The sequence below is a fragment of the Cnephaeus nilssonii genome, assembly GCF_951640355.1.
Source record: "Cnephaeus nilssonii genome assembly, chromosome: 17".
Taxonomy (NCBI): Eukaryota; Metazoa; Chordata; class Mammalia; order Chiroptera; family Vespertilionidae; genus Cnephaeus; species Cnephaeus nilssonii.
In genome coordinates, this window is record NC_137088.1 from 3464091 (window position 1) to 3476948 (window position 12858).

Here is a 12858-nt window from a genome sequence, read left to right on the forward strand (position 1 = left end):
GGGAGGGAGGGAGGGATAGAGAAAGCAAATGTGAGACGCATTGAGTGGTTGCCTCCCCCATGCCCAAGGTTGGGGAGCGAGCCCGCAACCCAGGTATGTGCCCTTGACCAGGAATCCAACCCTGATCCTTCAGTACACAGGCCAGCACTCTAACCATTGAGCGCACCAGCCAGGCCAGATGTAAGTTTTGAAGGCATTCGCTTTTCATGGAGACCCGTGGCACCAACAGTAAAAGCTGCTTGTAGATTCTTTACAGTCAGTTTCTAAGCGGGGCGGCGCGTCTGTCTGCGGCCCGCTTGTTTGGTTTGTCTTGTCAGGGGTTCTCAGACGGTAGGTCCTCGGGTTACGTCGGAGAATCGAGCCTATGCGCAGTGGTCGGCAAACTGCGGCTCGTGAGCCACATACGGCTCTGGCCCCTTGAGTGTGGCTCTTCCACAAAATACCACGTGTGGGCACGCATGTACAGTGCAATTGAAACTTCGTGGCCCATGCGCAGAAGTCGGTTTTCGGCCTGGGCGAGTCTATTTTGAAGAAGTGGCGTTAGAAGAAGTTTAAGTTTAAAAAATTTGGCTCTCAAAAGAAATTTCAATCGTTGTACTGTTGGTATTTGGCTCTGTTGACTAATGAGTTTGCCGACCACTGAGCCACACCATGGCCGTGGGTCGCGGGAGCCCAGCCTGCCTCACCCGCCGGTGTAGGGCGGACCGTCCAGGGGCTGGGCAGCGGGAGAACTGGCAGCCTCCATCGGATTCTCTGCCCCCTGGGCCTGCTGAGAGGCTGCCTCCGCCAGGGCCGCAGGGAGGACGCCGCCCAGCGATGGAAGTGGGGGGACTGCGCCGCTGGGCCTGGGCCACGCCGGGCACACTCCCCGTTTTCCTGCGGAGGCAATGGAGACCCATCAGCAACCAGCAACGTTCCCCACAGGCCCCTTGGGGGAAACCTGAGCAGCTCCGACCGGGGTGTGTGTGTGTGTGTGTGTGGAGGGAGGGTGTGTGTGTGTGTGTGTGTGTGTGGAGGGTGTGTGTGTGTGTGTGTGTGTGGAGGGAGGGTGTGTGTGTGTGTGTGTGTGTGTGTGGAGGGAGGGTGTGTGTGTGTGTGTGTGTGTGTGTGGAGGGAGGGTGTGTGTGTGTGTGTGGAGGGAGGGTGTGTGTGTGTGTGTGTGTGGAGGGAGGGTGTGTGTGTGTGTGTGTGTGTGTGTGGAGGGAGGGTGTGTGTGTGTGTGTATGTGGAGGGAGGGTGTGTGTGTGTGTGTGTGTGTGTGTGGAGGGAGGGTGTGTGTGTGTGTGTGTGTGGAGGGAGGGTGTGTGTGTGTGTGTGTGTGTGTGTGTGGAGGGAGGGTGTGTGTGTGTGTGTGTATGTGTGTGTGTGTGTAGGGAGGGTGTGTGTGTGTGTGTGGAGGGAGGGTGTGTGTGTGTGTGTGTGTGTAGGGAGGGTGTGTGTGTGTGTGTGTGTGTAGGGAGGGTGTGTGTGTGTGTGTGTGTGTGTGTGTGGAGGGTGTGTGTGTGTGTGTGTGTGTGTGTGGAGGGTGTGTGTGTGTGTGTGTGTGTGTGTGGAGGGAGGGTGTGTGTGTGTGTGTGTGTGTGTGTGTGGAGGGAGGGTGTGTGTGTGTGTGTGTGTGTGTGTGTGGAGGGAGGGTGTGTGTGTGTGTGTGTGTGTGGAGGGAGGGTGTGTGTGTGTGTGTGTGTGTGTGTGTGGAGGGAGGGTGTGTGTGTGTGTGTGGAGGGAGGGTGCGAAACTCCAGGGACCAGCGGGGAGAGAAGCCTCCTGGTCAGGTGGCGCCAATAAGAGGGTCACCTGTGTGCTTCGTGCTTGTGAGGGGGGCCCTTCGGGGTTGCTGTTTTGAAGTGGCAGGTGTGTTGACCCCTTAGACGGGGTGCAGACACCAAGTGGGCATCCCTCCCCCCGCAAAAGCCATCGCTCAGCCCCCCACTGACCCTGCTGAAGGGGAACAGGTGTGGTTCCCCCCAGCCCAGCTGCCTGCCTTGGGAGGCGGTCGCCCTCTGCTGGCCGGTTCCCGTTACTGCAGAAGGTAGAGCCGTTCCTGGCCCCAGCCAGCACCCCCTTCCCATTTCACAGCCAGAGCCAGGCCTGGCGCTCCCCAGCCGGGATGGAGCGCAGCTGGACTGGGAATCGGGACGGGCTCTGCCGCCGATGTGTGTGGCCCCATTTTCACGGACCCGGGAGGCTCCGGGCCCTCTGTGCGTGGGTCCCTGTGGCCATGTCCCCGCATTACCCTGCAGACAGGTGCAGAGATATCTGAAGAGACAAACACGCAGGAAGGCTTTTGTTAAGGGGAGCGGAGGCCCGGCCCCTTTCCTCTGGTTGCCTGAAGGGGGCGCCCACACCCTCCTGGAGGGAAGGGCAGGGCTCGAGGGCTCCTGTGGTGGGAAGGTGAGACCCGATCCCGGACATCAGAGCTGGAGCAGTGCACTTTGTTTTCTCGTGAGGGAAACTGAGGCAGGAGGCCAAGGGACGTTGTCTTTGTTGTGGGCTTCGTACTGCCCACGCTGGTGGCGTGCAGCCCTGGTGATGCCACACGGTCCAAGCTGCTGTCCCTCCTGCAGTGCCCTCCCTGCCCTGATCTGACCTCCATCTCCTGTGTCCCGTCCCAGGCTGGTGAGGGGGCAGTGCCCACGGCCGGCCGAGGGAGTGGACGGTGAGTGAATGAATGCACAGACCCATCACCGCAGAGGCCGCCAGGGGCTACTGTGAGGGGCATCATGGGATGGGCGAGAACTGGGCCGAGTCCTGCCACCCTGGGCGCACCTGGTCTCGGGGCCTCGGCCCAGTCCTTTCGGTCCTTCTGACTCGTCCTGGGGTTTTCAATTTCCTATTTAATTTGTTTTTTCTAAAGATATATTTTTATTTCAGAGAGGGAGAGACAGAGAGCGAGAGAGAGAGAGAGAGAGATATCAATGATGAGAGAGAATCATCAATTGGCTGCCTCCTGCACGCCCCACACTGGGGATCGAGCCAGCAACCCAGGCATTACCCTGACTGGGAATGAAACCGTGACCTCCTGGTTCATAGGTCGACGCTCAACCACTGAGCCATACAGGCCAGGCTAATGTGGTTTTAAGTAAAAAGTAAAAATGTACATCATTGGCATTCTGAATACATACTAATAAAATTAATACTAATACTTAAAATTTTGAATTTTATTCATTATATTGTGTGACGCCAGTTTTAAATGCAAAGCTTTGAGCTCACATGAGGCCTCACCAAGATCACAGAATGTGTGTTCTATATTTTGTTCATTCAAATGCATTCTGTTCTCACCAAAACAGTGAAAAGACCGAGATAGATAGTAAAACAGTTGTTGTAATTGTGGTAAAATACACGTAACAAAATTTACAGTGTCACCCTTTCTAAGGGTGCAGTTTATTTACACAAAAGTTCAAATTGTGCAATCATCTCCGCCTTCCACTTCCAGAACCTTCGTCTTCCCAAATGGAAACCATCCCAGGAACCACCACCCCTCCCCCTCCTGCAGCCCCGGGCTCCCGGCATTCTCTTTCTCTCTCTGACCTTGACCTCCCCAGGTGCCTCAGCACAGGAAGCCCCAGTCTTGTCCTTCTGTGACTGACTTCTCTCACTTCGCACATCCTCCAGGCTCCTGCAGGCTGCGGCACGTCAGGATCTCCCTCATTTCCAGGCTGAGTGCTATTCCTGCCTACAGCTGGGCCTCCCTTGTTTACCCATCCATCGGTCCACGGACAGCGGCGTGGCCCCCGCAGGTCCCCGAGGGGTGGGGGGCAGGGTTCCCAACTTGAACATATCCTGTGATGGCAAGTCGTTTGGCCAGAGAAGAGAGCCCGGAGGAGCCACGGAGTGTGAACGGTCTGTGGCTGAGGCTGGTGTGGGTGGCTTCCAGGGAACTAAGTTGCTCTGGCTCAAGAGATGCGCTCAGGCCTCTGCACGTGTGGTGTGACCGTGCGCGCGTTGCTGTTTGTGGCTCAGAGTTCTGGCTCCACTGCCCCCCTCACCAACAAGGGCGCTGAGTTTCCATCTCTATGGCAGGGCCTTCCCGTCTCCTCCGGTGGATGCCCTCATCTGCGCGCCCCGACCCCCAGGAGAGGGACTGTGACAGCTTACAGACGAGAAGCGGCAGCCAGAGGTCCCTGCAGGGCACAGGCTGCCGCGGTGGCCAGGACTTGTGCAGCCTCTGGGGTCCGAGCTCTTTCCTCCACACGCTGCAGGGACTCCCTGCCAGGCGCTCCGCTCAGAATTAAGGGGGTCCCTGCGCGAGCAGAAAAGAGTTACAGCTTAGCTCCCGGACCCTCTGCCTCCTTGCCCTCCTGTGCTCCCGGCTGCCTGGCCAGGAAGAGGCCCCGGCCTGGAGAGAGGGAGCGAGGAAGGAGGAGCAGCTGGTGTGTATTTTTGGATTGCTTCTCCGGACTCTCCTCCTCCTGCTTCTGCTTCTGCTCCTCCTCCTCCTCCTCCTCCTCCTCCTCCACCTGGCAACCAGATGGCTCCTGAGGGAGCCTCCTGTGACCTGGGCTGAGTTGAGGGGGAGGTGGTCTGTGGGTAGAGACTTTGGCTCCCCGTCTCTGAGCCTCAGTTTTGGCATCCAGAATATGGGCACGACAACCCAGCTGTCAGCTCCTGTCAAGCCAGGCGCTCCAGGAAGCCAAGACCCAGGCTGGACTCATTAGGGTAGTGACCACCTGCAGGTTCACATGGCCCCACCCCCTTGTTCACGTGACCACGCTGAGTGGACACGTGGCCCTGCCCCGGTGAGAGGGTGAACTTGGAATGCAGGCAGACAGGGCAGGCGTGCAGGGGAAACAAAGGCAGGGGGAGCACAGGTGGAGGCAGACATGGCCTTGGCGCGGCCTAACCACAGGAACCGGCCGAGCAGAAACAGGAAATGTCTCCGGGCTCAAAGCCCAGGCCTGTGACACCGAGGGAGGCCGAGTCACAGGTGCAGGGGCGCAGGGAGGCAGCGGAGGTCGGGTCCTGGCTGGGCAGGAACAAGAGGGAGCCCATCAGGCGACGACACAGGTAGACACAGCAGGCTTGTCGCACACACCCCGCTCCACCAGGCTTGAGGGGCAGCCATGGTTGGGTCCCCCTCCCCTCCCCGGGAGGAGTCTGGGTCTGCTTGTAATACATTCCCCACTTCTGCTGACCCTCCCGGTCCGCGGAGCTCCTTCTTCCGTGTTGGGAGACAAGACCCAGGAGAAAAGTCATGGGCTCACCATTTCGGGTTATCACTTGTTCACGTGCCGACTCTTGTGTGATCACGTGGCCCCGCCCCCTTATTCACGTGCTGACTCTTGTGTGATCACGTGGCCCCGCCCCTTGTTCACGTGCTGACTCTTGTGTGATCACGTGACCCCGCCCCCTTATTCAGTGCTGACTCTTGTGTGATCACGTGGCCCCGCCCCTTGTTCACGTGCTGACTCTTGCGTGATCACGTGGCCCTGCCTCTTGTTCACGTGCCTAGTCTGGCGTGTTGGGGTGCCCACTCCCCTGACTTAGGACCTCCTGCCCCCCAGGTTTGGGAAATGAGGTGGCAGTGCTGCTAGGAAAGGCGGAATGGAGGCTGGGGGCTAACCTATGGGCAGGGTGCTCTGCGTGGAACCGGACCCGCTTCACGTCCACGCGACTCGGAAGGTCGGGGCCTCTGGTTCTCGCTGCAGTGGGAGCCACCCACGGCCACGCCCGGACGCACCTTCCAAAAGGCAGCCTCCCCACCCCCCGCCCAGCGGCTCTCCTCTGCACAGGGCCCACGTCCTCAGGAGGAGGTGCGTTCCCAGGGCGAGGGGGGAAGGCTGGCACGCGGGGGGCGCAGGTCCGAGGGAGAGCACGGCGGTCAGGGGCCCCCGGGTGCCAGGCCCCGACCTCGGAGAGAACGCAGCCGGGAGGGCGACTGCGTCCCGTGCGGAGAATGGACCCGGCCCTGTGCCCGCTGGTGGGCGAGCCGGTGGGGGGCCTCCCCACGAGGCCACGTCCCGGGTCTGGGGGAGACGAGGCTGCAGGTCCCGCTCTGCTCCCTCGGCTGGACACCCGCCTGGCCGGCGACGGCGGTGTGGGCCGCCCCAAGCCCCCGCTGGCCCGGGTTCCAGAATATTTGTCAGTGCTCCGTGCGGCGGCGAGGAAAAGGCCGCGTTCCCTTTAGGAATGTCACCTGTCACCTACCCGTCCGCCTCAGGCATCTGAGGTGAGCCCGGAGGGCGGGGGGCGAGTCCCCGGGGCCGCTGCGGGTTTGGAGCCAGCCCTGGATTTCGGCCACAGCGGGCCGGGAACTTTTTCTTCTTTTTTCTCTGAAATGGTTTTGTGTGTAATGCCCCCCTCTAGTGGCCAGATTGCTTTTTGCTGTTTGGTACCAGTGCTGTCTGGAGTGGAATTTTTTATAAAGGGGTGCTGTGGATTTGGGGGAGGCTAAAGGGCGGGGTAGGAAGGGGTTGCAAAACTTTATTCCATAGGAAAAAACTGTCCTATGGTTTCTGTCAGTTCCAATCTCTAGATTTTTAAAAAATATATATTTTATTGATTTTTTACAGAGAGGAAGGGAGAGGGATAGTCAGAAACATTGATGAGAAACATCGACCAGCTGCCTCCCGCACACCTCCCACTGGGGATGTGCCCGCAACCAAGGCACATGCCCCTGACCAGAATCGAACCCGGGACCTCCCAGTCCGCAGGCCGATGCTCCATCCACTGAGCCAAACCGGCCAGGGCCCAATCTCTAGATTTTTAAGGAGAAGGTGGAGCTGGAGAATGAGTTTAATTTGTTGAATACTACTACAGTATTGCGCCTAAATGTTTTAGCTTTCAAAACATCTAATAAACCTCCACAAGTAACATTTTTGCAACATCCTTGCTTTACCAAAGGAACTTAGAGATGTTTGCTCTTCCACGAGTATTTTTTTTTTAAGGACAGGCTTTTAAGAAATTGATTTTTAGAGAGAGGGGGAAATATTGATGTGAGAGCGCTACATCCACACCTCCCACCAGGGAGGGATTGAGCCCACAACCCGGGCATGTTGCCCTGACTGGGAATTGAACCGTGACCTCCTGGTTCATAGGTTGACCACTGAGCCATGCCGGCCGGGCAGCCCCTCCAGAAATTCCAATGGAAATACACACCTCCATTCCCTGTGGTGGCGCTGACCGGCCTGTGGTGTTTCATGTTACCGACTCGGGACGAGGTGAGGCTGTTTGGAGTTTTGAACGCTTACTCCAGAAGCTTCGGAGGGCAGCCAAGCATACAGTGCAAACCTCGCAACTGCTTTCCTTTTACGACTGTTGGTTGTATCCACGGGAGTCCCTGTCTGGGCCAGCGCTTTCCCGATCGGTGGGATGCTGGGTGTTCGCTGGTGGTAAGCACGCCCTCCCTGATTCCTGCTCAGAAGCGGCGGGAGGGAAGACGCAGGCGGGAGACAAACGGCAGCTACTTTCAGCTGAATTCCAGGCAGGTCGCTGGCAAGCAGGTGTGCAGGCCGGGGTTCCTTGGGCCACTGATTAGGGGCCCGCCTGGAACCCAAAATGACAGCGGGGGAGCGGCTACTGCTCACCGCAAAGCCAGAGGGCAGATCGGGGTGCCCGGCGTGTCCCGCAGCGCCAGGCACCAGCCTCCTTTCGGTTCTGCTGTGCCTGCTCCTTTCCAGGGTGACCTGGGGTCCGGGGTGGGTGCTCCCGCTCCAGCCATCACGCATACATCCCAGCCCACTGGAAGGAGCAGGGGATAAGGAGGGAGGTCTCCTTTAAGGACTCGCCACTTTTGCGTTTGGTATCTCGTTATCTACAACTAACTGGGAAAAGTGCCCAGTTTTTAGCTGGCAGCAATGGGTCCAACTGAAAATGGAGAATGCCATCACCGACGGGAGAAAGGGAGCCGGGTGACCCTGCCACAGTCCTGGGTGAAACTCGCCACCTGCCTCCCCCGGGTGCGGGGGCACTGCTGGCCCCGGCTCCCTGGAGGGCACCCCGAAAGAGCCACGCCACCCACTGGCCGCCGCCTCGCTCTCCCACTGAAAGGCCGTGTGCCCCCATCCCCTACACTGTCCCCTCCTGAACCGGGGCCGGCCCCTCGGGGGTGCGGTACAGGGACGCGTCGTAGGGCAGGAAAGCGGCGCAGGACGCGGACCCACAATAACAAGGTTTTCTCGGTTTCCCGCCGCCTGGCCTTCCTTCGTCTGCCCCGTCCGTGCGGTTCAGAAACCTGCCCGAATAGTCGTAAGAGAGTTCTTCTCCGGGCGAGATGTCTTTGGCTGCAAACAGCGCCAGCCTGGGCACCATGGAGTCCACGCGGACCGGCACCATGAGCAGGTTGGGCTCACACGAGTGGTTCAGGAACCTCCCCACGTTGCCCACCCGCGCGGGGTCCACGAACGTTTCCATCACCCGCCCGCCGGCCACGTGCTCCCGGACGGCGATGATGTAGTTGGAGTCGTGTTCCGTTTGGCGCTGACTTCTCCTCTGTGCTTCGGAGAATCCCAGGACCTCGCCGGCGTACTCGCAGACGAACCGGCCTCTGGGGATGAACGCCAGGGTGCGCAGCCCCCAGCCCTTGCTGTCCGTCCTGAACACCTGCAGGGGGCGCTGCAGGCCCCGCTGGACCACGCGGTTCCCGCAGTGCGCCGGGCACGGGCACAGGGCATTGCACTCGAAGACAGGCCAGACGCACCTTGCTGCCGACCCCAGGTCCCGGAGGCGCGCCTCCTCATCGTAGTTCTCCTTGTGGCGGAGACAGGAGCAGGTGCCAGGCACGCAGGGGCGGGTGAGGCAGGTGCACCCGGGGAAGGTGATCTCCGTGGGGTCGGCGTCGGCTCCGGGCCCGGCCACGTGGTCCGGACTGTACTGCAAAACCGAGACAGGGCAGTCAGCAGGAGTCACACCTTCATACGGGGCATAGGCAGCTTGGGGCGAGCGACTGCTCATTCCTGCACATACAAGTAGAACAAAGAAACTAACAAAACACAGCATGTTAAAGCATGTCTGAAACCGTTACTCTCCAATTTGAAAAATAAGATTGGGGCCCTAGCCGGTGTGGCTCAGTGGATAGAGCGTCGGCCTGCGGACTGCAGGGTCCTGGGTTCGATTCTGTCACGGGCACATGCCTTGGTTGCAGGTTCCCTGGCCTGGTCGGGGTGCGTGCAGGAGGCAACCAATCGATGTGTCTCTCTCTCATCGATGTTTTCTGTCTCTCCCTCTCCCTTCCACTCTCTCTAAAAATCAAGGTACGTGACCCTGACCGGAATCGAACTCAGGACCCTTCAGTCCATGGGCTGATGCTCTATCCACTGAGCCAAACAAGCTAAGGTGAGAGTTCCAAGTATTTTTTGACAATAAACTCAAAGAGAAAATTTCTTATAAACCATGGTCACCGAAGAAGCCAAAATGGAGACGGGAGCCAGAATACTGAAGGGCAAACACCCCTCCTCGCCTGTTCTCAGGTGCAGTGTCTCCCTTCTCTGAACTAGGCCTGCTTACCAGCATGAAGCTGGAACCCAAGTGGCACGGACTAGGGCTCTCCCGTACTGAATGTGGTCCTGTCTCTTCTACACCGAGGTGTCGAGGAAAGGCGTGGTCCTGAGGTCTGGGGTGCGGCATGGCGAGGGGTCAGGCTCCTATCCCTAGCACTGGGCATGGAGCAGGTGCCTCGGAATATTTGATTGCTTGATGGCAGCTCTTAATAACTTCTGATCAGAGGGCTGACTTTTCTGAGTCCCATTCTGTGTCGAAACTCCGGAAAATGAAGTAGGACGCTGCACAATTTTGGGGGCTTAAAACTCAGGCCTTGGTTCTGAATCCTAAGGAAGTGCCGTGAAAATCTTCATTCCTTTTTTGGTTGTTTCGAAACAGCAGCTACAAGAATCTTAGTACTTGGCCTCTAGCCCCATGAGTTTGTTTTTGCTCCAAGCGGCTCTTAGGAAACTGTGAGCCAGATAATTCTTTTCAAGGGCAAGTTGAGATCTTAAAAAGGATGTTTCAGAAAAATAGCTAGATCCAACTCTTAGTTCAAGAAAATCAATCAATTTTTTTTTCTACTTAGGTTTCAATATGCTTGTTTCTGATTGGAACATTGGAATGTTCTTTTTTGCCTTTTCACCACAGTACCCCAAAGCTTAACTAGACACAAAGTTATTTTTAACTTGAGTTTCTCATCCCTTAATTCTTGTGTGTGCATATGCCTGTGAAGGCAGGGCTTGGGGCTGTTTTGACCTTTTATAAGACTGCTTTTTGTGCTCCATGAATATTTGGGAGCAAACGAGTTGAAGGCACTTTTAGGCTTGTCATTTACATATTTCAAACAGGTTTTATCTTCTTTGAGACTATTAACTTCTGGAGGAAGTGATCTTGTCTTCTTTCTGTAGCTCTAACTGTACCGAGTTATATGTATAGCCAGCCAGCTGGAACCCGGGGGTGGGAAGGGGAGGGGAGGGGAGGGGAGGGGACTGAGTCTGCCTCCCGATTGTCATTTATGCCCACCAACTACAGGTGTGAGCATCAATCACAAGGCTTCCTCCCTCCCTCTCCTTTTATAGCAATCAAGTGCTTTCTATCTGCTCTTGTCAACTCGAGGGCTGGCATGGTGTGTTGTCACCATTTTATCTTATACTAGAATCCCAGTGCATGATTTAATCATGCACGTGTAAGCTGTCTGTCCGCTGGTCAGCAGCTCCGAAGTCCCTGGGCCCCTAGGGCGAGGCGGGGCGGGGGTGTGGTCCTCCTGCTGCCGGAGCCCAGGCCGGGGTCTTGCCTTTGCCTCCCGCCCAGGAAGGCTGGGGCCGCCGCCACGTGCTCCTGCGGCCCAACTGCCGCCAGACTCCTCCCCGGGGAGCCGCACCGCCCTCCCACCGCCCGCCGCCTCCAAACCTCCAAAACGCCGGCTCGGCTCGCTGCCCCAGAGGCCTGTCTGTGCCGCAGCACAGCCATGGTGCTGACGCTGAGCTGGCAACGCAAGCCGGCCCAATCACCACCCCAGCCACCCCGAGTCCCGCCCCCTGTGTCACCCGCTGGCCCAATCATGGGTGTAGCGGAGTGATGGTAATTTAAATATTACCTTTTTATTATGTAAGATGCCTAACTTAACACGACGCCTGGCACATTACAGACACTCAACTATTTGTTGAATAAAGAAAACGCCTATCAGTGTTTTTGACCAGGCATTCCACAATGTTTGGTTTTGAATAAGCTTTAACTGCCTATATTTCTCAAAAAGGTAGTTTGAGAAAACATAACCTTCCCAGCAGCACCCGAGTCATCCTCACAAGTGGGACCACATGGGGCTACGCGCGGCACGGGCCTCTGTCTAGCCCCGCCCCCTACCTGTAGGGCGCAAGCCCCGCCCACGTGGCTGCGCGCGCAGCGCCCCGGCCCGTCAAGCCCCGCCCCTACGGGAGGGCGTGGTCCCGGCGCGCGACTCTGAGGCCAAGCCCCGCCCTTACCTGGAAAGGTCCTGGCCTCGCCCCGGGCGGCCACACGCTCACAGGCACGTTCTCCAGGCCGCACGCGACGTCCAGGGGCTCCGTGGGCGCCTCCGGCTCTTCAGACGCTGCCATCACGCAAAGCTACTTTGCCCGGTCTCGAAGCGCCTCGGCCTAAATGAGCGCGAGCCTCGCAGAGCACGCTGGGAGTCGCGGTCCCGCAACCCCAATGCCTCATGGGAGATGTAGTGTTTCCCCCTCTCCTGTCACGAGTGGCTTGTGAAGTCAGGTTCGCCCTCTGTTTTAAGCCAAATGCACAACAAATAATACAAAACCTTTAAGGTAGGGACAGAGCTTTGCGGACACAAAACGAAGTGCTTGAGTTTTCCCCGGGAGCCGCGGGGCGGGCTTCAGAGGCGAGGTCCTGGTCCAAGTGTCAGGGCCTCCAGGTTTGTGGGGTGTGCATGTGCGCGCTCGGAGGAGGGGACTGCACCTGAGTACCTGGAACTGGCGAGCAGGTTGGGTCTCTGTGTGCACTGAGTCGCTGGACCCAGGGCACAGCATCAGCCGCACCAAAGCCCTGCCCCAGGGTCCACCTGTTCGGACCGAAGTCCCTGATGTCCCTTCCTCCTGCCTCAGTCTCCCCGCAGCGTGTAGGTGTGACCCAGGTCCCTGCCAAGATCGAGCCCCAACCTTGGCATGTGGGGATGACACTCTAACCCACCCAGCACCCAAGGCTGGAGCAGCTTAGGTTTTTTGTTTTGTTGTTAATCCTCACCAGAGGATAGTTTTCCATGGATTATTTTTATTATTTTTTTTAGAGCGAGTGCAGGGAGCGGGAGAGACACAGCCACTGATTGCCTCCCACACGTACCCCGACCAGGGCCAGGGTTGAAGCCTGCATCGGAGATACCAGAATCCAACCGGGACCCTTCAGCTCACAGGCGGATGCTCTATCCACTGAGCCAAACCCACTAGGGCACATCTTAGCTTTTTAATAACTGTCACTCCCAGATGTTGAATGGGGGTGGTGTGAGCACTGGGTCTTCTCACCAAGTAAGTTTGTGCAAATGGAACCAATTTGAAGAGAACTAAGCACAGCAGTTGATACTTTTAGGGGTTTCAGTTCAACTCGTTGACTATTTTTCTTCTGAGAAGTGCCAGCCCCACACCGCCCATCACGGGGTGAGCTTACCGGCAGTCCTGTTTGCATCACACAGCCCCGAAGCCTGGTCCACGCTTCGGACCGCTGGCTGCATACCCGAGTCCAGCTGGGCCACTCTGATTCTCTTAGGAGTAGCTGAGGCCAAGGAACAGCTAAAACGGTGTATACTTTGGGAGCGAAAAGGCAGCTTTATTCGGTATATTGATGGAGAAGCAGAGAAAAGTCAAGTCTTCCGAGAGAAAAACGCAGATGAGTGGTAAGGAGAGGACTTAGTTCCTGACACCTGACCCTTTTCAGTCCCAATCTTTTTGACAC

The 12858-nt window shown here is 57.6% G+C and overlaps 1 protein-coding gene across 3 annotated transcripts; it reads right to left on the reverse strand.

Annotated features, from left to right (window-relative positions):
- Positions 1–6538: 6538 nt before the first annotated feature.
- On the reverse strand, positions 6539–11560 carry LOC307113652 (histone-lysine N-methyltransferase SETMAR). 3 transcript variants are annotated; one of them, XM_079795488.1, is made up of 2 exons: positions 11400–11560; positions 6539–8808 (listed from the first exon to the last, which is right to left on the reverse strand). In XM_079795488.1, exons 1-2 carry the CDS (start codon positions 11511–11513, stop codon positions 8005–8007), a joined length of 918 nt encoding a protein of 305 aa, XP_079651614.1. In that variant the 5' UTR covers positions 11514–11560; the 3' UTR covers positions 6539–8004. The 3 variants fall into 3 exon arrangements, with proteins under 3 accessions (XP_079651614.1, XP_079651616.1, XP_079651615.1); XM_079795490.1 differs by having other exon boundaries at positions 6539–8917; positions 11400–11534; XM_079795489.1 differs by having other exon boundaries at positions 6539–8891; positions 11400–11533.
- Between the last annotated feature and the right edge of the window lie 1298 nt (positions 11561–12858).